The sequence below is a fragment of the Mucor velutinosus genome (genome assembly GCF_035048745.1).
Source record: "Mucor velutinosus strain NIH1002 chromosome Unknown tig00001564, whole genome shotgun sequence".
NCBI classification, from domain to species: Eukaryota; Fungi; Mucoromycota; class Mucoromycetes; order Mucorales; family Mucoraceae; genus Mucor; species Mucor velutinosus.
Window position 1 is genome coordinate 1,501,421 of NW_027041906.1, and position 23,440 is coordinate 1,524,860.

At 38.0% G+C, this 23,440-nt stretch overlaps 4 protein-coding genes and 1 non-coding gene across 5 annotated transcripts; 4 read left to right on the plus strand and 1 right to left on the minus strand.

The window, feature by feature from the left end:
• Positions 1-2,118: 2,118 nt before the first annotated feature.
• On the plus strand, positions 2,119-2,200 carry ATC70_010777. Its single transcript has one exon. It is a non-coding gene; the product is annotated as a tRNA-Ser (tRNA).
• Positions 2,201-6,592: 4,392 nt separating this feature from the next.
• Positions 6,593-7,297, plus strand: mrpl3 (54S ribosomal protein L3 mitochondrial; the record flags this gene model as incomplete). The annotated part of the gene is made up of 1 exon (XM_064829985.1): positions 6,593-7,297. One exon carries the CDS (start codon positions 6,593-6,595, stop codon positions 7,295-7,297), a length of 705 nt encoding a protein of 234 aa, XP_064682487.1.
• A 1,864-nt stretch (positions 7,298-9,161) lies between these two features.
• Positions 9,162-13,070, plus strand: ATC70_010779 (uncharacterized protein; the record flags this gene model as incomplete). Its single annotated transcript, XM_064829986.1, has 1 exon — positions 9,162-13,070. The coding sequence occupies one exon, from the start codon at positions 9,162-9,164 to the stop codon at positions 13,068-13,070; it is 3,909 nt and encodes a 1,302-aa protein (XP_064682488.1).
• A 3,592-nt stretch (positions 13,071-16,662) lies between these two features.
• On the minus strand, positions 16,663-18,469 carry ATC70_010780 (uncharacterized protein; the record flags this gene model as incomplete). The annotated part of the gene is made up of 6 exons (XM_064829987.1): positions 16,663-16,770; positions 16,834-17,131; positions 17,191-17,337; positions 17,396-17,889; positions 18,053-18,205; positions 18,269-18,469. The coding sequence occupies 6 exons, from the start codon at positions 18,467-18,469 to the stop codon at positions 16,663-16,665; spliced, it is 1,401 nt and encodes a 466-aa protein (XP_064682489.1).
• A 3,568-nt stretch (positions 18,470-22,037) lies between these two features.
• rgs1 (G-protein signaling regulator protein) lies at positions 22,038-23,069 on the plus strand (the record flags this gene model as incomplete). The annotated part of the gene is made up of 2 exons (XM_064829988.1): positions 22,038-22,610; positions 22,686-23,069. The coding sequence occupies 2 exons, from the start codon at positions 22,038-22,040 to the stop codon at positions 23,067-23,069; spliced, it is 957 nt and encodes a 318-aa protein (XP_064682490.1).
• Between the last annotated feature and the right edge of the window lie 371 nt (positions 23,070-23,440).

Sequence of the window (23,440 nt, forward strand, 5' to 3'; positions counted from 1 at the left end):
ATTTTTCTTGCAACAGCAACGAGCTTCTTTGAACATCTTTGATGTTGTGTTTGTTATGCTTTTCTTTGACTCGCTTCGTATGAGCGTCTCTTTTTTGCCTACATAGTACTATATTCGTATAATATTATATTCTTTTCTTTTATTATTATTATGTTTCTTTGAAGCATGCCTTTTTTTTACGTTGTGTGGATGTGCCTATCCCTGAAGCTCAACAAGACTTTATCCGAGGCTAGGAGGGTAGATAGGCTGCCTCCACTTGGTTATTGCTACTTACTTTAGTGATGATTGAGAGTCTCAACGCCAGAATTTAAAAGCTAGGTGGTGTAAGTAAGGCATGCTCTAGCACCTGGGGGAAATTTGATGATAGCAACCGCTATATTGCTATATATAACGGAGCTTAAAATTTTGCCTCACATCAAAACAGGGGGAAACCCTTGCAAAAAATTTTTTAGTTCAGCGGAGTTTTCGAGCAATCTGATTGGCTGAGAGGCTGAAGCAACGGAGATCTACAACTGGTTGATTTCTGATTTATGTCATGTATTATAATTTTGTGTTTGTAATAAAATGGTATTCAAATATTGATACTGTTGTGCCAGAAGGGCTACAACTGTCTATAAAGATTAAGGTATTCTTGATGGGTAGATATGTCTGTGTTGTGCAACAACATGGACAAGCTATGATAACTGAAGTGCATCTCAGCTATCTAAATACTGAGGTTCACCAGATGTGGTAAGCGTTGTACAAGATAAATTGCTGCTTTGGCATTCAGAATTTGGCATAAATAGAATAACTCTTGTCTTCATCAATAAATCTTTAGTTTTTGTGTCTGATCTTATTCAAATAAGTCTTTTCTTGTTTTTATAATATTGAACATTTTTTATAAGCTACAAATAATAATCCTTTTATTCTTTGTGTTTAACAACCCGTCAAGAACGAACAACAATGAAGGTCCAGAATAGAATGTGGAATTTGAGGCTTTACAGACTAAAATTCACGGAAAAAAAGAATAAAAAAACAGTAATGTCAACTTGATAAAGGTATGTTTTATTATCAAACTGACAGGTGTAAAGTAAACTTGAAGTCTCTCTACTGGCCAGGTAGATGATCCTTCTTATATACTATAACAATGGATAAAAGTTCTATTAATTAGATTAACAAATAAGTCAACTCAGATCAACTAATGTCTAATCATGCTAAAAGACAACTCCAGCAAGCTAATCATGATTTAGCTCTGTCTGGATGAATAATTAGACTCTCATCCGAAGTACCCTGATCTATCCTTTCTATAAGGATAATTAATATCGATCTAGTAGCATGTATCCGATAGGTACAGTCTTCTTAGTCTATATTAATAGTACATATCTGAGTGTATATCGCTAAGCATACATCTTTAGCATGTATCTGGATATATGGCATGTCTATAGCATATCGTATGCATGTCTATAGCATGTCTCATATATAGTACAAGTCTGTAGTACATAACGTATCTGTAGCTAGTATCACGGATATAAGCATGTGTCTTATAGCGTGGATCATGAAGTGCACATCTGAAGCAACAAGCTCATATTGCATTAATCTTGGTGCCTATCCAGATATGGTAAACATCCGTAGTCAATGTCGGAATACAAGTATAAGTCTATAGTGCCATCCATGTCCGTGGTGCCATCTATAGCCTATATCTTATATAGTATGAATCTTATAGTACTAGCGTATCTGAAGTCTATATCTTCTTATAGTAAAAATCGATATTGTACATCTAATCCAGTGTACATACAGTTTATATCTAAGTCTGGTAACTAGATGAACTGTCGGAATGCAGATCATAGTGGATCTATTCCACAATCCATTCAACTAAAAGGCGCCAGCACATACTCGAAGGTTCTGGAAACTGATAGCAGCAGACATTGATTTGATTATCAGTTGCTATATCAAGTATTATATCTACTCGAAAGTTCTATTGATTAAGTAATTATCGATCGTAGAAATAGTATAAATATAAGTTGTAAATGCAATCAATAAACAGTATCTTCGAACATAATCTCAATCTATTAGTTACACTCTATTATCTGTTAACTCCTACCGCTAGATATATCTGTCAAGACGACATGACAACAAGTTGTCGCTTTGTCGGAGTGGTTAACGAGATAGCCTGCTAAGCTATTGCTCTTTGAGCGCGCAGGTTCGAATCCTGCAGGCGACGCTTTTTTACTTTTCTTACTAAAAGTAGTGCATGTAGTAGACCACTCTGTCTATTCAATCATTTTGCTTCTTGATCCCTAATTGCTACGGGTTGACTTGCAACTATCCCTTTTTTTTCTCTCAACAAGATCAATACCAAGCAACTTTAGCTCAATGAAGTTTATATGTCAAATCTACGCAAGCAACCTTAGAACAACGGAGATTTTATCTTCTACATTTTGCTGATACAATATACAGCCAACATACATTTTACAGACACAATTTGAGGCCAATAGTGATAAATAGATTCATGTTTATTTATAGGCGATGTACATTGATGAGAAAATAGATTTCAAATCGCAGAATTCAGATACAAAAGGTTAAGTTTTGGTATGAGTTGGTACAATTTTATTGGAATACCGTATACTATTTGTTGTTATATAATAAGAATAGTAGCAATGAGGCAACACTATTGCGTATACAATAATGCATTGGTGCAAGGTGCACATTGATAATGATGAGACTCATGAATCGTCGATGATGTTAATAGACGTAGCTTCTAAATTTGCACTTGCGACTTTCCTTACTTCTCAACACGGATCCACTATCATTTGTAAATCACTGCCCAGTCTGTGCCAAGGATTTATTGAAACCATTTAAATTGATCATACTATACATTAGGTTTATCCAAAAGTCGGCCCAGAGAAGGCCAGCTAGTGATATACTCAATGGTGGCGAAGCCGCCTACGTCTCTTATTTCAGTCACTGTTCTGGCAAGAATCGCCAAGCTCTGCTTCGGCATTAATGGTCTGCTCGCGAGATCGACTTGTTTCCAGGATATCAAGAATCTCGAGATATCAGCCCTTGTCAAGAACATAAAATCTTAAATGTTGGTTTTCGCAACGTTTGTCAACTCCAGAACAATCATCGAGCTTCTAAAGTAGCTCTGTTCCCCTGAGCAATTCTAATGAAGACGTTGAGAGTGCAATTGATATAATTATTGCAGGATTCGGCAAATAGTCAGCCATCAGGCGTAATATCATAACATGATAAGTTTATAGTCCACAGGTTATAATACTAATATGGAAACTGAGTTGCCAGACATTTGTCAGGCATGGGCCATATCAATGTCCAGACTAACGTTATTAAATATAGAATGCAATAAAATATCATTATGAACGATATAGAATGCAATAAAATATCATCATAAACGATAGTGCTATGACCTGCCACCTACTTTCTATACGCTTCAAGGGCATTTACTACTGTATTGCCTTATGAAAAGGGCATGAGTTTTCCAGCTGGCCCCACCAGCCAAAATTAATTCAAACCCAGAATCATAGTCTGTTCCAGATTGGACAAATTTTGATAATTCTGGACTCGATCGAGCTATTTTTGCAGATTCGACTAAGTGAAGTATGATAATCACCCCATGCTTCCTTAAGCTTTCCTGGAGTACTTTTCAAGGCGCTTTCAATGGTGCCAAGTTATATAGATGTTTTAAATAAACTTACCGAATGATTTATGAAAATATGAAAAGAGGTTTTCGGCCAAAATGTCGAAATTTTATATATCAAAGTCCCACAAAGATGATTTCAGAGGTTGCTTTGGATCGATAGAAACGTTTTGATTCAAGATATACCATAGTAAAAGTCTCCATTTTCAAGGTGAAAAACGCGATCGTTTGATTTTCGATGAAAACCATGAGGGGTACCTCATGGTTTTTGGTCGATTTTTGGTCATGTTTTTTTGATCCCCAAAAAGTCGAGCAAAAGTGTCAGAAAGTAACTGCCAGATGAAAGCAACCATTTGGGGCTATTCTGACGATCTAAAACGGCCTTGAACGCAAGAAAATGCAGCTCAAATGCACTCATATTTTGCTGTATTAAGGACACTAAGGACTAAAAAGTGGGAATACCAGTATGCTGCTTGCCCGTATATGAAGTAGCTACGTGTATATGGTTGTAGAGTATCACATAAGAGTTAGATCCGCAGATAATATGAAGGACTTTCATGTGTAAGTGGAGGGTCAAAATGAAAGTAGCAGTATTTTGATATGACATGCAAAGGCAACCAGTAGCACGAGCTGTCGCTGCACAGGTTGGTTCTCACCGAAGCGAAGCGAAGGTAGAGAGCCATCCGAAGCAAAGACACTTGTATGCTTTAATTTAAATTATTGCTAACCGGAGTCGCCTCATATATTTTTTACATTACGTATTTTATACCTAGAAGCATTTGTATTGTATTTCAGTCGTTCAAGTAGATCTTACCATCACCGTCATTTAGGCATTAGGCCATTTGTATATGAAGCTTCTTAAAAATGTCAAGTGGATGCTTAAACGCATATTCTATAGTACAGATAGCGCTGATTGCGCCGTCAGACATAGCAACCTGAGGGCATTCAACAAACAAAATGTGAAATGCTTCTTCTTTGAAAAGCCTGAAAGGCGCAGCATATATAGCTTCAATGCGTGCTATGCTTAAAATAAGACTAGAACTGAATGTAATGATGCTAATGATGTTGTAAATACGTCTTTTTTAGTAGCAAAATCAAATCTAGAATAGGAAGCGTGGCACTCATCTTGTGCAGTCATTGTAAACGCCCAGACTACATTGTCATTACTAAAAACTATCGATATTGGCAGTCTATGAGAATATTTGCCTTCTCAATGCGACATTGTTTCATACTATCGACTGTCTTAAACCATGTGTGAACAGATCACAGGTGTGAGCTTCATATGACTGAATGAGGCGGTGCGAATTAGAGCAATTCTTCTCTGTTTGAGAATTAATGGTTTTGGAGTAGGTCAATCATACGATACAATCAATCCTCAACGACTTTTCCAAAAAAACACAACTTGTCATAACATTTGATTCATACAGCTTCTTGTACATGTCTTTGGATTGAATGCTCTAAATAGGCGGTGGTACAGATAGCTCATAAAAAATCTCTTTAAACGAGCTGAACGCCGTGTAATTATCAACTGTACATATTCATTGATTCGAGCGCTTTAAAAGTTTATACATGGCGTCCAGAAAGAATATACGGAACGTGTAACAACTATTATTTGGGAATGCACTCTTCTAGTGGCTATTGTGAGCCATTGTCGCTGTGATTTGTACTGGGCGACCGCTCAATGCTTAATATACGAGGGGCTAATGTTGTGTGTACCATGCATTTCTTCTATTCGAGGCAATTTCTCGATATTTACGGTTACCGGGGATGTATTTCCTGTTTGAGTTTGTGTATGTGTATAAACCATAGTATCAATTATCATGTCTATATTCAGAATTATTGTGAAAAAACGACGCATTTCGCTGGTATTGTTGAAAAAAGGGTGGGAAGTTGGAGGAAGCGAGATAGTCCTTATATGGGTTTGATGAGAAAAAAGAACAAAGAGAAGTGTATTGACCCTAAGATACGGGTTTCGACTTGTTTAAGTAGAAAAAAAGACAAGAGACAAGCAAGAGATCAGCAAACGACAGCCAAAATGTGGCTCTCTCTCGTGGGATTTGCGATGACAAACATAAATTAAATGTGAGTCTGTTGTGAGTGTTTTTTGATAATCCAAGATCCGCTATACTAATAGTAACCTCAAGTAACGTCCCTTATCAGTGCCAATATCAGGCAGTTATATTTGGGGGAGTTGTCATTTCTGACGTACAACAGCCGCAATTTTTGCTGAACGACTTTCTGGATTCTATATCGCATAACTCTAATCTGCGAAGGTAAATTTCTCCATATTTAATTGTGGTACCTGTCTATTAGGTCGTTAAATATCAACTAGAAGGTGTGAGTATTTTGGATATAAGGAGAATTCACCTAATGGGGCCTGTATTTACCTATTCTAGATCGATTGACAAGTATACAAGTGAAGGGCATGGGAATTTACATCTGGCTGCGAGAAGCCAATGGTGGGTAATCGCTGATCTATTATTGGGTGAACCCTACAAGGTCCAATGGAATCGATGATTGCTGTCGCACAATCTCCATGGATTAGGAAAGGTGGATACCAACGATGGCATCTTGTTACTGTCCATGATGCTATGCTTGATTTTATGGCAATAGTTGCATGTTTTCATTGGCTTGCATCATCATTGACGCTGGCATTTGATTAGACAACATATCACATTTGGATCTCTAGTTGTTCTTTGAGCTCTCTCTTTTTCACGGTTTTTGTACCTTGGGAAATATACGAAATTTAATGAAATTGAAACGCCTGGCATGTATGTTTTTGTGGGGAAATAAAGCATTTGGTGGTATCACCTTCCTTTTTGAACTTTTTAGGTATGGTCTGTATCGCCAAACAAACGTGACCATGTGAATCAAAGCAAGACCCTTATTTCACTATAAATACAAGCTACATTTTCGACAGATCCCAGAAGGTACAATAACTATCCATCTCTTCTTCAAATGACCTCTTCTTCTAATACCTCTTCTGTCGAACAAAAAGCTGATATCCAACATCGCGAAATTGACATGCCTGTGGATGATGTAGTTGCTCAACGTGCTGCTCAATTGCACGTCAATGCTGTTCCTAATCATCTTGCAAAGTTGCAGCCTGCTCCCATCGGTTTCGGTGCATTTGCCCTCTGCTCATTCGTGCTCGGCATGTATAACACTGGCTTGATTACTGATTTGCCTCAAGTGGCTGTTGGTGTTGCTTTTGGCTACGGTGCAATGGGCCAATTCGTCTGCGGTATCTGTGAATTGGTGCTCGGCAATATGTTTGCTGCTACTTCCATGTTAACTTTCTCTGGTTTCTTCTTTACATTTGGCATCATGATGATCCCTAGCTCTGGCTTCCTCGAAATTGCTATGGCCAACGGCGGTATCCACACTGTTCATTTGTGTATGGGCCTTGTTCAACTTGGTTTTGCTTTTGCTGCCTTCTTCTTCTTGCTCGGCACACTCCGTCAACCTATTCTCATCCGTCTCGTTCTCTTGCAAGTCTTCTTGGCCTTCTTGTTTGGTGCCATTGGTGGATTGGCTGGTAGCAATGCTTGCAACCAAGCCAGTGGTTGGATATCATTCACTCTTGCCATCACTGCTTGGTACATTATGTGTGCTCTTTTGTACACTCCTGATCACACCATGATCAAGTTGCCTTTCTTTTAAATATAAACACATTCAACAATGATACCACCTCTTGTATTTTTAATCTCTTTCTCTGCTAATTAACTATCTAATTTAATCGTGGCCTGGAGCTCACTAATTATTTAATAAACATCCTTATTCAATCTTGAAGAAATCAAATGTCAATTTTTCGTGAAATAGTATTGTAGTACACACTCATCTCTAGAGCAATGGGAGTACCAAATACTCTCAAGTAGATTAAAAACTAATTTAAGCGTATGCTAATTAGCTCGTCTCTTAAGCACTGAATTAAGCATATACGCAGCTTTAAGCCTGCCTTAAATGCGACACATTTTTGCTGTAAATCTCATTCAGCTGAAGGCTACATCGCATGTCCTGCATGTAAAAGTATCACATATCTAGATCTCTGTGTTCTATATTTTGATCTTGGGTGACACACATAGAAATAAGGTTACCCTCTCGCGTGGTACATTCCAAGGATTTTGGTTATTTTTCCGTTCCATAATGACGGCGAAATTACAGTTACTATATATATATATATATATATAGCTAACTAGTTGATCTATCTCGCTACGCCCGATGTCGGCGTCGCCCTGTGATCTCTGGCCAAAGACATTTTAAATCACCAAACTCCTAAAATAATACATTTTATTATAGTAAAAAATTAATTACAAGAGTACCCGTAGGGAAAGCAGCCATTACTGTCAGCTTGGCAGAAGCCTAACAAAATTCTTGGAAAATAAAGCATTTACATAATCCTTTTCTCTTCATATTCCCAAGTTTTACCTAACAATCCAAATGCCTCGAAGCTTGAGAAGTCGTTTAAACCGCTCTGATTCTTTGAATACTCCAATTGAGCCATATACTGTAAATTTTGTCTTTCACAACTTTCCTGAAACTGCAAATCCTGTTGTTCCTGAACCTATTGAAGGTAAGATTCCAGTAACAACTTCCCCAACGTACATGAGCCCAATTTTTGAATTAGGAGCTACCGTCAACGAGAATATAGTAAGGTGTAATTGGTGTGGCCGCAATGGACACCAAAGGCGTTCGCATAAGGATTGTAGAATGAGGATACTTCGAAATACTTCTGACAGGAGAGCAACTTGCCCATGGTGCTATAGAGAAGGACAAACACGCAGAAATCATCTTGACTGTGCGCTAAATCCAATCAATCAGCCATCTGAGCAACCATCTCCAACACCAGTTGTACAAGACTTTCCAAATGCCTCTCAATCTGAGGCCACAGCCGAAACTCTGGACTCCAATGTCATTGTAACAGCAGTTGTATGTCCCTTTTGTGGAAGAGAAGGACACCAATGCCGATCTCATTATAATTGTGCCAAAAATCCTCTACGTACAGGTGCAATAGATTCTTTTTTGATGGTGCGAAATCCTGAAGCACCTGAGGCTAACCGAAATGATTTGGGAGGCATGAACGCTTTGTGCTCAAAATGTGGAGCCTACATGTGGATTGATGAAAGAAAGCAAAGAACAACAAGAGCTTCTCCAACGTTTCAAATCTACTGTCAAGATGGCTAGGCAATCTTGAAGCCAGTACACCATTTTCCAGAGCTTATTGTCAATCTTTTGAGTGGCAATGACGATGCTAGCAAAGAGTTCAAATCGAATATTAGGACGTACAATTCTGCTCTCAGCTTTACCTCCATGAATGCAACTTTAGATCAATCAGTTGCGAATAATCAAAATGGTGCCTACGCATTCCGTATTCACGGTAGCGTCTATCATCTCATGAGCTCTGCACTTATGCCAGCAAATGATACACGCCCAAAATTTGCTCAAATATATATATATATTCGACGGGGAAAATGAGCTCCAAAACCGACTGAATGTTGCTGGAAACCCCAACGCTGAGAGAACCACTATGCGTCTCCTCCAAAATATGATGCACGAAGTCAATCCTTTTGTTGAATTATTTAAAACCATGGAGGAGCTATCAGTTGGGCAACCTGGAGGAATTCAGAATATACGAATGGTATTTCGTTCAGAGGATTCTCCTAATCCAAGAAGGTGCAATAGACCTAGAGTTCCAGAAATGGGTATACTATTGTTTGATGGCGACGATGAAAGCAGCAACGAACAGCCAAAAAATCGTGATATCGTTTTAAGATTGAAAGGCTCTGGTGATAACCTAACAAGGATTAATGAAACCAATCAATTCTTTGATCCTCTTCAATACGTTTTGATGTTTCCATTTGGCGATCCTGGGTGGCACATCAAAGTGAAAAGCTTTGATCCCTCTGAAACCGAAATCGACATTGCATCTGATAGCAATAATGATGGTGAGGACAAAACCATCACCATCATGCAATACTACAGCTCAAGATTAATGGTACGACAAGGACAACAGCAAGGACTACCAAAAAATCAGCAAATTAGCCTGCATTCATTTGGAAGATTATTTCACCAATACGTCGTCGATATGTATGCAAAGATGGAACAACAGCGACTGAACTTTATTAGATTCAATCAAGATACCTTACGAGCTGCTGTTTATAGCGGCCTTCAAGATGCAATTCAGCTGAACGAGCATGACATAAGTGCGATTGGAAAAAAGGTTATATTGCCTTCAACATTCATTGGTGGCCCAAGGTTCATGGCTCAACTTTATCAAGACGCTATGAATTTGGTCAGAAGATTTGGCAAGCCAGATTTATTCATTACGTTTACCTGCAACCCGGCCTGGCCAGAAATAACCAGAGAATTGCTTGAGCACCAAATCGCAGCTGACAGACCAGATCTTTGTGCCAGAGTTTTTCATCTGAAGCTGAAGCTTTTCATTGAAGATGCTGTAAAAAAGTCTGTTCTGGGAAAAGTAATTGCATATGTTTACTCCATTGAATTTCAGAAACGGGGGCTACCTCATTGTCATATGCTGTTTATATTGCAAGACCAGGACAAGCCAATGACCACTGAACAAATTGATAGGATTGTATCCGCAGAAATGCCTGATCCTGCTTCCAACCCACTTGCCTATGAAACTGTGTCTAATAGCATGATTCACGGTCCATGCGGTCTGTTAGATCCGAATGCTCCCTGTATGGTGAACGGCAAATGTTCCAAAAATTATCCGTACCCATTCATGGACGAAACGACTATCAGCCCAGAAGAATCAAGCAAAATTAGATACAGAAGACGGTTGATGACTGATCGTACAATTTCCAGGCACAGTGGAAGAATCACTATTGATAATCGTTGGGTTGTGCCTCATAATCTTTATTTGGTTGCTAAATACAACGCACATATCAACGTGGAGATTTACAGCCAAGTCAACTCGGTCAAATACATATACAAATATGTATACAAGGGCCATGGCAGAGCACAGGTATATATGGGTTCATCCGCTCAAGATGATCACCAGGATGAGATCAAAAAGTTTCTTGATGCAAGATATGTCTCGGCATCTGAAGCCTGTTGGAGAATCATGTCTTTCCCTATGCATAAGGAATACCCCTCTACACAGCGCCTGGATATCCATTTGGAGAACGATAGAAGGGTGTACTTTAACGAGAACAAAAGTTCTGACCAGGCCTTGAGCCGTACACTTCCAGAAACAACCCTGACAGCTTGGTTCAAGTACAATCTCGAAAATCCTGAAGACAACGAAGCTAAGCAAACTTTGTATCCAGACTTCTGTGAAAAGTACGTTTTTCATAAACAACAGAACCCAAGAGTTTGGAGACCTAGACGTTCAGGTTTTGGTGGAGCCATTGGCAGAGTCTACGCTGTATCTCCAAAAGATATTGAAAAGTATCATTTAAGAATTCTATTGTATCGAATTCCAGGAGCAACATCCTTTACCTACATGCGAACGTACAATGGCCGCGTCTATCCGTCTTATCAGGCTACTGCCAGAGCAATGGGTCTTCTTCAAGATGACAATGAATGGAATGATACCATGTCAGAAGCAAGCACCACTATGTCACCTCAAAAAATACGGCAACTCTTCTGTATTCTGCTCTCCTTCTGCGATGTCTCTGATCCTTTTCAGCTATGGTTGAATCACAGACTGCATCTAGCCGAGGACTATCTGTATCGTAGGCAACAAAAGGCAAGAGCTCTGAATCAACCTGTTCCCACTGAAATAACAGATGAGATGTATAGCCACTGCCTTCTTGATTTGAATCAAATTTTGGTTGCCAACCAATTTGATTTGAAAACTATGGATGGTTTCAAGAACGTTTTCTCTACTGTTGATACCAGGGATAATCATGCTTACCCTGAGGACTCTACCCCGCTGGAAAGGATGCATGCCACTCTGCTAATTGAAGCCTTGGAAGCTCCTGACCCAAACTCTTTGCCATTCAATCCAAGCCAATTGATAGCTTACAATGCCATTCAACGTTGCGCGTTAGCTGACGAAAACTATGATGCTGCACAGTCCAAACTGTTTTTTATTGACGGGCCTGGCGGTACTGGGAAAACTTTCATCATCAATGCTTTGTTAGATGCCGTTCGCAAACAAAATCATATTGCAATTGCAGTTGCTTCAACAGGAACGGCGGCTCTGCTGCTGAAAGGAGGTCGAACTGCCCACACTACCTTTAAAATACCTATCGACACCTCATCTACAACAATGTGTGATTTTACACCATCCTCTGAAATAGCTCAATTCATCAAGAGAGCAAGGCTGATTATATGGGACGAGTGTTCCATGATTCGAAAAGACTTGATTGAAACTGTAGACAGAACCTTCAAAGACGTGGTAAAAAACAGCTTACCCTTTGGTAGCCGCTTGATCGTTTTCGCTGGCGATTTTTGCCAAGTTCTCCCAATCGTCCCAGGTGCAAGTAGATCAGGCATTGTGTCTCAATGTATCAACCGCTGCTACTTTTGGCCACAAGTTAGAAAATTCAAGCTGGAAACTAACATGCGAGTGCAGCAAGCACTTGAAGACAACAATCAGGACTTAGCCAACCAGATACAACAGTTTTCTAGCTATTTACTACAAATTGGTGAACGAAAAGTTAGAACGGTGACATTATTTGGGGACATTCCTTCGGATTTTGTGCGTATCCCAGATGAAATGTATTTCAATTCTACCAACTTGCTGGATTTGCTAGCTGCTGTGTTTCCAAACATCAGCAATAGCTTAACGATTGACCAATATTTTGCAAAACGTGTTATATTGACCCCAAAAAACCAAGATGTCTCAGTCATAAACAATCTTCTACTTGACAACTTGCCGGGAAGAAAGTTCACTTATTACAGCTATGATCAAGTCTGTGATCCTCAATTTCGAATGCAGGTGCCTCTCGAGCTTCTCAACTCCATAGAATCTGGCTCTCTGCCTCCACATGCATTGGCTTTGAGAGTTGGGTCTCCAATAATGATCTTGAGAAACTTAGATCCTTCAGCTGGATTATGCAATGGAACCAGACTAATCGTGAAATCTTTGGGTGTTAGAATAATTGAAGCCACCATTGCCACAGGGCCAAAAGCAGGTGACATTGTGTATATCCTAAGGACCAAGTTTATTACAGAAGCCAACGGTAGAATTCCCTTCGACTTCAGTCGCACCCAGTTTCCTGTGAGATTGGCCTTTGCCATGACTATAAACAAATCACAGGGCCAAACATTATCTAACATTGGACTATATCTTCCTTCTCACGTCTTCTCGCATGGTCAGTTGTACGTCGCAATGTCAAGGGTCAGTAATCCATCGTCGATAAGAATCATGGTTGATCCTGATATTTCTATACTGGAAAACCTACCTGGCCACTATACACACAATATAGTATACTCTGAGGTCTTTCAAACTAGTCAGATATAATAAAATTTTGGTATATCAAGTAGATTTTAAATAATTTATTATTAGTTAGTTAGTAAAAGAAAGGTTATATTAGAGTTACCAGGAGGAGAGGACATATCTCCCCCCCCAGCATCCTTTTTGCTTACACTGATATCAGACAAAGCCTATTATTGAGACGATATAAAAGAAAATTCAAGTTCTATGTAGCATTTGTATATTACAATCGTCATTTTCTGATAGTAGAATTGCCATATCATTCGCTGCCGCTGATGCTCTTAATAAGATGGCGACATAAAGCTGGCCATAAGTAAATACAGGACTTGTGTAAGATCTACAGCGACTTTTTTGAGATATTATCATTGCAAAAGACACCTCCATGAGACAAAACTCCCCCCAAAAAAAGTATTTGCATTACGCAATTGTCCTTTCAATTCCATGATCCCCATTTAATCAGAATCGCAATCATCATTGTCATCAACAGAAGAAAGGCATTTAGGTCAGCCAGCAGCAATGCCACCGCCAAAATTGATTCAAGCTCAGCTTATTTTTTTTTGTTCAAGATTGGCCAGATTTTGTCTTTTGTCGACTTCTTTAATCTATTTTGTGATATCCGACTATATAAACTGTAATGATCACTGTACGTTTCCTAATACATCCTTGAAATACTTTTTAAGGCGCTTCTAATGGTTCTAACTGTACTAAGTGTTTTGACTGAAATTATTGAGCAATTTAATAAAATTTGAAATGAGGTTTTTAGCGAAAATAGCCATATTTTGCATATGAAAACCTCATAAAAGTGGTTTCAGAGGTTGCTTTGGATCGAGAGAAACATTTTGATTCAAGATATACCATAGTAAAAGTCTTCATTTTCAAGGTGAAAAATGCGATCGTTTGATTTTTGGTGAAAACCATGAGGGGTACCTCATGCTTTTTGGTCGATTTTTTGGCCATGTCTTTTTTTGGCCCAAAAAGTTGAACAAAGGTACCAGGAAGTTGCTGCTACTCAAGTGGAATTGTTTGGCATTATTCCGGTGGCTCAGAAAAGTCTATATGTCAAGATATGAAGGCTTGAAAACTGTCAAATTTGGTTATGTTTTGCTTTATAGCTTTTATTTACATGGCATGAATCATATCTTTAGTGGCTGAAGTCTTCTGGAAGGGGAGTTATGCAGCCTGTGCAACTTCTAATTCGAACAGGAGTCATATTGATTTTGGTAAAGCTAATTCATGCAGATTCTGATGCGTTCTGATGTTGGTAAGCTTATTAACGATGGAGATGAAAACCCGAATTTGAATACTATGGCTTTGCGCCTTCGCTTCACTACGGTAAAACCCTCTTATAGGTCAATGTTACCAAATTTTGAATTATATGCAAACTCGCTACGCTCGATGACGGTGTCGCCGTGCGGACTGTCGCCGTAGATATCTCAAAGCAGTAATAATAAAAATCTGCTATATCAGTAGATTTTAAACAATCCACTATTAATAAAGGAAACGAGAAATTGAATTTGCTGCTTAGATGCTATAGTTTTTCACATTCGCTTCGCTACGGTAAAATCGTCATTAAAGCCAATGCTATCAAGTATTGGATTCAATACTTGATTACCATGGCTTTGCATCTTTGCTTCAATATGGTAAACCCTTTCTATAAACTAATGCTATCAAATGTTGAATTAGATGCATTTTTATGTTCTTGGAGATAATGAAGTCGCATTCTTCTTAGCTCTGAAATGAAAGCGGCAGGTGATCTCGGTGGTCTTGTTGCCCTGGATGGTTTCAATGCAGCTCTTTGTATGGCGTAGTTTCGGGCACGTTCTTGAAACAAAAAATATATAAGGTTCTTTCGAATATTTGTTTTTCATTTCTTTTGGTTTATTTATCAAATTTCTCTATTCACTTGACATAAATCACATTTTCAAAAATTGAACTCTTCAGGTAGAGCAACTCTACAGGTTACACAGTTTCTGGCTTGAACAGGAGGCATGACAATTCGATTTGATTTTAACAAAAGATATTCCATAAACTTTATGCAAATTGTGCTGCTTGATGCTTTTGTTTTCCAGTATATATATTAGACATATATAAAGAAGATTTAATTTGCTTATTTTTGTTTTTGTACCTGCATTTGATCTAAAACATCCCAAATCATAAATTCTATAATCCTGAAAGCTGGGTTATTTATGATAAAATAGACATCAAAATGCTTTCTATTGATGATTTCTTGAAAAACGCTCTATCCAATCTACTTTGTGTGTTAACTGTCTCGATTACCTCCTTGAATTTTCTTTCAAATTGTGCTAATAACTTTTCCATGTTTCACCAAAAGTATTTTCCAAATTGACAAAAACAAAGAATCGAAATTTTAATTTTTATATAATTGATTACCCAAAATAGCAAATTTATATCTTAAATCGAACTCGCAGACCTTTTTTTTTCACTATGGCATGTCATAGTAAAATACTTCGCGATTCTTTGAAATTTGATAATTTTCCCTTGCTATTACACATCCAGAAATGACGATCTGGGTCAATTTGTCATGATCAAAAAAAAAAAAAAAAAAAAAAAAAAATGCGGCCAAGTGTCAGCAAGCAAGTGCTAGTCGAGAGCAATCGTTTAGCACCCCTCTGACGCTCTACAGCGGCCTATATAGATTTATAAAGGAGGCTTAACGTCATGAACTTTTGCCTTATTTTGGCCTATTATTGGCTTTAGAGTGATGGAATCGTTATCGTCTATAGTATGAGGATGCCACATTCATTGATCAAGATGTTGTGCGTCTTGTGAACCTGAGGACATGCCTTGTGTTGTATCGGTAGATGCAATATTAACAAAATAAGATAAAAATTAAAAGGGAGACCTCAAAAGTAATCAGATACGAAAATTAAAGATCGCTAAATCAATCAATCAATCTATCTTCTTGTCTAAACTGAGTAAATACATCGAGTTCTGTATATCCAATATCGATTATGATGAAGGATCCGATCGTCAGTTCAGCTACGGTGATACGATTCACAACCCATCATCTTCGATCATTCGTAAGCACGGATTTTGATAACCAATCATATATAATTCACTTCTTGTTGAACCTTGCGTCCCAACATAGACAATGAGTAACATGATCTGACTACCGCAGAATTACTGAACTCGCGCAGCTTTATAGACTCAACACCTTGTAACTTTGATTGAGGTGAGTCAATAAAGGTATTTAGTACTGTATATTGCTGTTTGAGCAGTACATTGCAGTCCTAATGAATATTTTAGCCTGTTAAGGGCCTTACCCACGAGAAAATACGCAGCAGGAGCCTCTTATCATGCTGCCATGTATTCAATTATATATATAACATACCGTCTGTATGTGTTTTCTCTACCTTTAATCCCTAGCTTAAGGACGTCAGTTGATTGTTCTCGAAGTGCATGCTGGCATACTTCTATTGTAGATTTTGTACTGGTTCTGTCAGTGTGTTTTTTGTCAATTTTTGATAAATTTTATAACCAAAGCATAATAGATATAAGCTGACACGAAAAGAGTATTCATTTAGCAATGGAAACGTTGCCACTTGATGATATGAAAAAAAAAAAGAGTGAAAAAAAAAATACAAGAGGGGGGGGGGCATCAATTGTCTTTTATCACTGATCCAATAGTAGGACCACTGAAAGGGATCAAGCCAACATCTTCTTTGATGAGCTGCTTTTGGATCTTTTGGTTTTCATGACAGGCATTCTAAAAAAAACATGGTGAGTTTCATAAAAAACGTTCTGTATTATATCCTGTAAACATATTTACATAAAGGGTTGCTAGCAGTTCCATATATTGCAAAAGACCAATTCTATCCCTCCAAGCTGTTGGTAATTTGGCCCTTCTTAGTTCAATGCATTTCCAGTGATTTTCATCATCGAAAGAGATTTCTGACAGTGTAACTTGAGATTTGATAACATGAATCCCATAGACCTTCAGCTTCATGAATGTGGACAATGACGCGCCATTGTAATGGGCTGCTTCCTTTCTCAATGATGATATCCCACATTCCAGTATCTTAAGAGTATCTTCAATTGAATGGACAGTATTTTCTTTGAGTTGTCCACTAGATAAATAAATGAATAAAGACTTGTTTGTTTTAAATAAATGCATTAAATGTTCTACCTAGATGCCTCCACGATGATAAGTTCCATATTATTCAGCGTAGTTAAACTACCAAGAGCGTCAATGTATTTGCATGTAGTTGATCGAAGGTCGTAATCCAAGTTTTTTTGATTTAGCATTTTGGATGAGATGAATTCTGATTCGCACCTAAAAAAAGAGTTCAATATTTTCTTCCCATTTTACACTTTTTATGCTTTCTCTTCACCATTTGAACTCGATGAAGTCCAATAGCTTTTCAAGTGCTAACAAGGATGGCATAACATTTTCGACAAAGTGCGTTCTCTCATGATTTGAAATATTGACTGGTGGAGATCGGCAAACAAGGTGGAACGTTGTTAAAGAGTACTTGATGATATTTAAGAAAGACTCTTTGCGACTGTCTTGGGTTTCACTAAGCTTCGAGATCCACATTTCTTCAACAAATGATTCGTAATTGGTTTCACTGTCTAATAGGTCAACAACATAATCGAACAAACCAAGAGACCTGAGTGAGCGATTCTCTTTTTGTTCATCCTTGTATTGGTTGTATAAAATCTTTGATGATGAGTGATCCTGAGAAAATGAGGTACCAAAGTGGATAACTTGATTTAGAGCTTCAATTTGAAGTTTACGTAACTTGGGTTTATGGGGGCGTTCAACCGGTGCAGAGGGTGAATTGATATTGTAAATTGATGAGCCCTCGCCCACATCTGTTTCAGTCTGTGGAAAAGTAGCAAGGTTTAGTAATCAATTCAAAATAAAATAATGCCAGTGGTAAAGTGCAAGTACCTGATTCGTTATTTCATGAAGAGTTCGTCGTTTAGTACGCTTAATAATGTAGTTAATACTCACGAATCTACTTTTCGTTTTTTATTTTACTTACAGGTTGACTCATAGCTATATTATTGACGCCAGCAATATTCACTTGTTCGTTCTGCGATATATTGTTGATATTATTAACTGTTGGGGTTTTTTCATTCTCCAATGCTTGAGGATCACTTCTTGTAGCTACTAAGCATCTTAACTGCAAAAGTTTCTAAATAGAAAATAAAGACTCAATCGTCTGTTTGACAAAGAGATGTATTTAGTTTTTACTTACATCAACCTGTCTGATAGCTTTCAAAACGTATCTGTTTAAGCTTGCTTGCGTTTTTCCAATTGATTTGAGATCGTTCTTGATTGTCAATAGAAGCTGATGTAAACTTGTTTCAGATGTGCTGTTATTTTGGTCATAATATATAATGGCTTCAGTGATATCCCACTCTTTTGCAGACGTTCGAAAGAAGAAATTAATTGACATATTTATGTGATAAAGAAAGCAAATGATAAAGTGTGTGTTTTTTTTTCACGCTTCAGTATAGCCATCACCAAGCATCCAATTTAGTGACAGTGCTCAGAGATCATTAAGACGCGTCATTAAAGTGGGACCAGGTCAAAACACACATAGGAAGTACTCACGTGTGTTCGGATCAAATTGGCAAACTTGGATGTAATATCGTACACTATATTCCACCTAATTTGATAGCCTCATTACGACGACTGAAAATTGAAGCGCAAACGATTAACAGCTCTACAGACCAGATACAAATTGGCATTGGAACCTATAATGGCAGAGTGAATATTTAGAACCTTATTTGCGGATGCGCCCTATTAAACAAGGTTGTCTGTAAAGGATTGTTGTATCCAAGCTTAGAAAGATACATATGTAGTAATAAAGAGGATTTCTATAGGCACTTGAAATGACTAGGCACTAAAACTGAAGAACTTTTATTGAAAGACATTATGAGGTCCTTTTATGCAAATCAACATCGTTCAACAAGCCAACCTTCTTTTAGCAATCAGGAACCAATAGGATAGAGTTCCTGTAATCCTTGTACTTTTCAAGAAGCATCCGGTTATTTGGTCGATTGAGATTGGTATTCTAGTAAATACAACAACACAGCCCAATTGACATTAACAGGTTCGAACCGTGTATATTCTCAAACATCAACAACCCAACCTTTATAGTTCCTTCCATTATTAAGAACGAGTAACAATGAAAGTCTTGATCCAACCAGAGCTGAGTTGTGTAAAGCTCATCTAATCCGACAGGCTCAGTAAGGATGGCTGAAAACATTGTGTGATTGCAAGCGGTATGAGCTGTTTTGGTAGCCAAGTTATCCCATTACACGCTGAAAGATGATCGCCAGCCAGAATGACTGCACAAATGCTGTATGTTAATAAACAGAATGAGTTGTCTGGTAACTACCTTCACAGTGCTCTAGTTATCATTCACACTGGGCTTTATCCATTGCTTTTAGCAAGTTCCAAGGCTTGCGCAATTTATTTAATCAATCAGTGATATACTGTGTATAGATAAACGCATTTTTTATCCTCTTTCCCTTCTCTCTCATCTTCTTTTCATTCATACATTCATTCACATCTGAGCCGATATTAGGTATGTCTTTACATAATTTACAATAGATATTTCATCTACTCTTCTATTCTAGATGGCAAGGTATTTTCCTGATGACATGATGTGGTGGCAGATCCCTTGTCAAGCAAGCTGCCGCTAAAGAGGTCCATTTGACTGACGTATCGAAACATGTTCTTTCATGGTCTCAGCGTAGTATTCAAAGCTGCACTTTTATCATCTCAAGTATCTCGAAGTATTGTCTGGCCCTCTCCTGGTGGTGAAGCTGCTTCTGTCTCCCAACGACGTGGTGTAATGGTAAGTATTCCATCAAGAAAGACAGTTCTCGAAGAAGTCCATTTCACTGATATATCAATTCTCCAAGATGCATGCTTTTCTCAACTTAATTCAAAAATATCTTATTCCCCTTTTTTGCAGACATTGGGTCCACCAACAGTCTTTTTCTTTCCCTCAGTATGACATTTTAAGGACTTTAAATAAAACCTGGAGCTCGACTCCCCTACAAAAAAAAAAAAAAAAATATGCTTCCTTAAGCTGGTGGTAGGGCGAAGTGGTAGAACTTCCGTATGCCAACTGGAGGATCCCCGGTTCAAATCCTGGTGAACGCAAGTTGTTTGATTTTTTGACGTAGTACTGATGTCCTCGTTTGGTGTTTTGTACTCTTATCCATGATCTCTATTTTGACGATTTCCTCAAGACTGTACTGGCTCTAGGAGTCGCACCTTATTATTAGTAGTAGATTTCTTTCCCAACTTAGTTCAAAGATATCTTATTCCCCTTCATTGCAGACATTGGGTCCACCAACAGTCTTTTTTTATCCCTCAGTATGACATTTAAAGGACTTTAAATAAAACCTGGAGCTCGTCTCCCCTACAAAAAAAAATGCTTCCTTAAGCTTTCCTGGAGTACTTTTCAAGGCGCATCCAATGGTACCAAGTAATATAGATTTCTTGAATAAACTTATTGAATGATTTATGAAAATACTAAAAGAGGTTTCTGGCCAAAATGTCGAAATTTTACATATCAAAGTCCCACAAAGATAATTTCAGAGGTGGCTTTGGATCGAGAGAAACATTTTGATTCAAGATATACCATAGTAAAAGTCTTCACTTTCAAGGTGAAAAATGCGATCGTTTGATTTTTGGTGAAAACCATGAGGGGTACCTCATGCTTTTTGGTCGATTTTTTGGCCATGTTTTTTTTTGGCCCAAAAAGTTGAACAAAGGTACCAGGAAGTTGCTGCTACTCAAGTGGAATTGTTTGGCATTATTCCGGTGGCTCAGAAAAGTCTATATGTCAAGATATGAAGGCTTGAAAGCTGTCAAATTTGGTTATGTTTTGCTTTATAGCTTTTATTTACATGGCATGAAATGCATCTTTGGTAGCTGTAATTTACTGGAAGAGCAGTTCTGTAGCCTGTGTAATATTTAATTCGAACAGGAGTCATATTGATTTTGGTAAAGCTAATTCATGCAAATTTTGACGCGTTATGTCGTTGGTAAGCTTACTAGTAAGGAAAATGAAAAACCGAATTTACTACTTGAATACTAAGTTTTTGCACTTTGGCTTCGCTAGGGTCAAATCCTCATATAGGTTTTCTATAAAATGAACGATCTGGATGTTAAGAAACAAGGAACACGAAGTGGAGAACTGCTACTACAGATGACCAAAAGTGGTAAGGGTGGGGTTACTTTACATAAGCCAATATAGTGAAATTAAACGGTAGTTTAAGACATCTAAATACATGAAATATATGAATTGAATAGTAAAAAAAAAAAAAAAAAAAAAAACACACACACACACATTATTGTGAATGTCGAATCTAGCTGCATTCTCATCAATTCAATTCTGCCCTGATTAACATTTTGTTATCTACGCAGTACAAGTTTCTTGGTGTTGATAAACGCAGTGAGGTTTCTCATCACTAGTTTCCCAGCCATTTATGAGATTTAACAAACAGATAGCTTATACACTATTTTCACAAATTATTGTCGCACATTTGGAAATAAATTTGTCGCACTTTTCGAAAATAAAATGGCACACATCTGGAAAAAATTTGACGTACTAACTGGGAAAAGGTTGGCGCATTAAAAAATCAAAATTTGGCACATTAAAAGATTTAATATTGACATATTTCAGGGCTTCTTTAGTTTTACATTTATTTTGAATATGGATTATTTTGTACATGAAGATGGTCAAGGAAACCTTTACGACGACAAAGGCATGGCGGTTGCAGTCGTAGAAATGGAAGTAGATGAAGAGATGTATCCTATTGAAACAGTGACGAATTTTGGAATGTATCATGAGCTTAAAGCACCTGAAAAACCCGAGAAAAACAATGCAAAGCAGCAAGAGAGAGAAGATGTTAAGATGGAGGGCAAGAGGGCAGGCAGTACATACAAAACTTACAAGGAATCAGAAAAGGAGCAGCTGTTTGCCTTTGCATGAAAGAGGCATGAGTGCAAGACAAGCTGCCCTGAAACTACAAATCAACCTACGCACCGCCCAGAGATGGGTAGCAAACGACCAGCAAGATCCGCAAACCTACATCGCAAGAAAAGGGGGTAGCGGAAGACCAGTTGGTAGATCAGCACTGATGGATGAGCGTCATAAAACTCATTTGATCAACTTAATCGACGAAGAGCCTGCATTAGTTTTGGATCAAATGATGGAAAGAAGCTTGACAGCCTCGTTCAGTGACCTCAAGATATCGAAAACAGCTCTCTACAATTTCGTTACCAACGAATGCAAGATTAGTCTGAAGAGAGCTCACTTTCATTCTGTGGATCGCAACAGCCCAGAAAAGATCAAAGCACGAAAGGAGTGGGTAGAGAAATGGATGAACACCGATATGGACTACATGAGCAATTGCGTGTTCATCGACGAGGCAGCATTTCATATCAATACGAAGCGATCTGTTGCTTGGTCAAAGGTGGGAACTCGCGCCGTTGTCAAAGTGCCAAAGACTAGGGCAAAAACAACAACAATCTTGAGTGCTACTTCTGCTTTTGGTGTTGTCAATATTAAAGTAAGACGGCCTCGAATGATGCCCTCTTCTAAGAAAAGAAAAACAACTGGATCAAGTGGACCAGCTCAAACCTAGAGTAAAGGCACTGTTACAGGCCATTACTTTAACTTTTTGAGCGACACCATGGACGAAATGGACAAGCATCCTGATATTTTTAAGGACAACTACTTGATCATGGACAATGCTCCAATCCACATGAATGACGACATTAAGCTTTTCATAGAAAGTCGTGGTTATAGGTGCGTCTACCTTCCTCCATACTCTCCAGAGCTCAACCCCATTGAGCAATTCTGGTCTGTTTGTAAGAGCAAGCTTAAAAGAGAGAAGTTGTTGAAGGAAGAGACACTTACATCTAGAATCGGAGATGCATGCAATCAAGTGCTTATTAGCGATCTTAAAGGATTCTGTAAATACTCTTGTGATAGATTCGATGATTGCTTGCAAGAGAAGCCTATTTAGAAATAAAGATTATTTGTCGCATATGTCGCATTCAACTTTTGCGCCAATTTTTGATCCGTTTATGTGCCAGTTAGTACGTCAAATTTTTTTCCAGACGTGTTCCATTTTATTTTCGAAAAGTGCGACAAATTTATTTCCAAATGTGCGACAATAATTTGTGAAAATAGTGTGTAAGTCTATAATAATCCTGTTTTAAATAATGCCTTTGTATTATCAAGTTTTTCGCTTACTAGTGCTTGGTCGTCCAATTAGTGCAAAAATCATTACTCCTATTCCAATCGATGATGCAGAGCTATGAAGAATATCGAGCAAAAAGAAAGAAATCAGGCATCTTTGAACAAAAATTATAATTGTAGTATTTTACATTACCT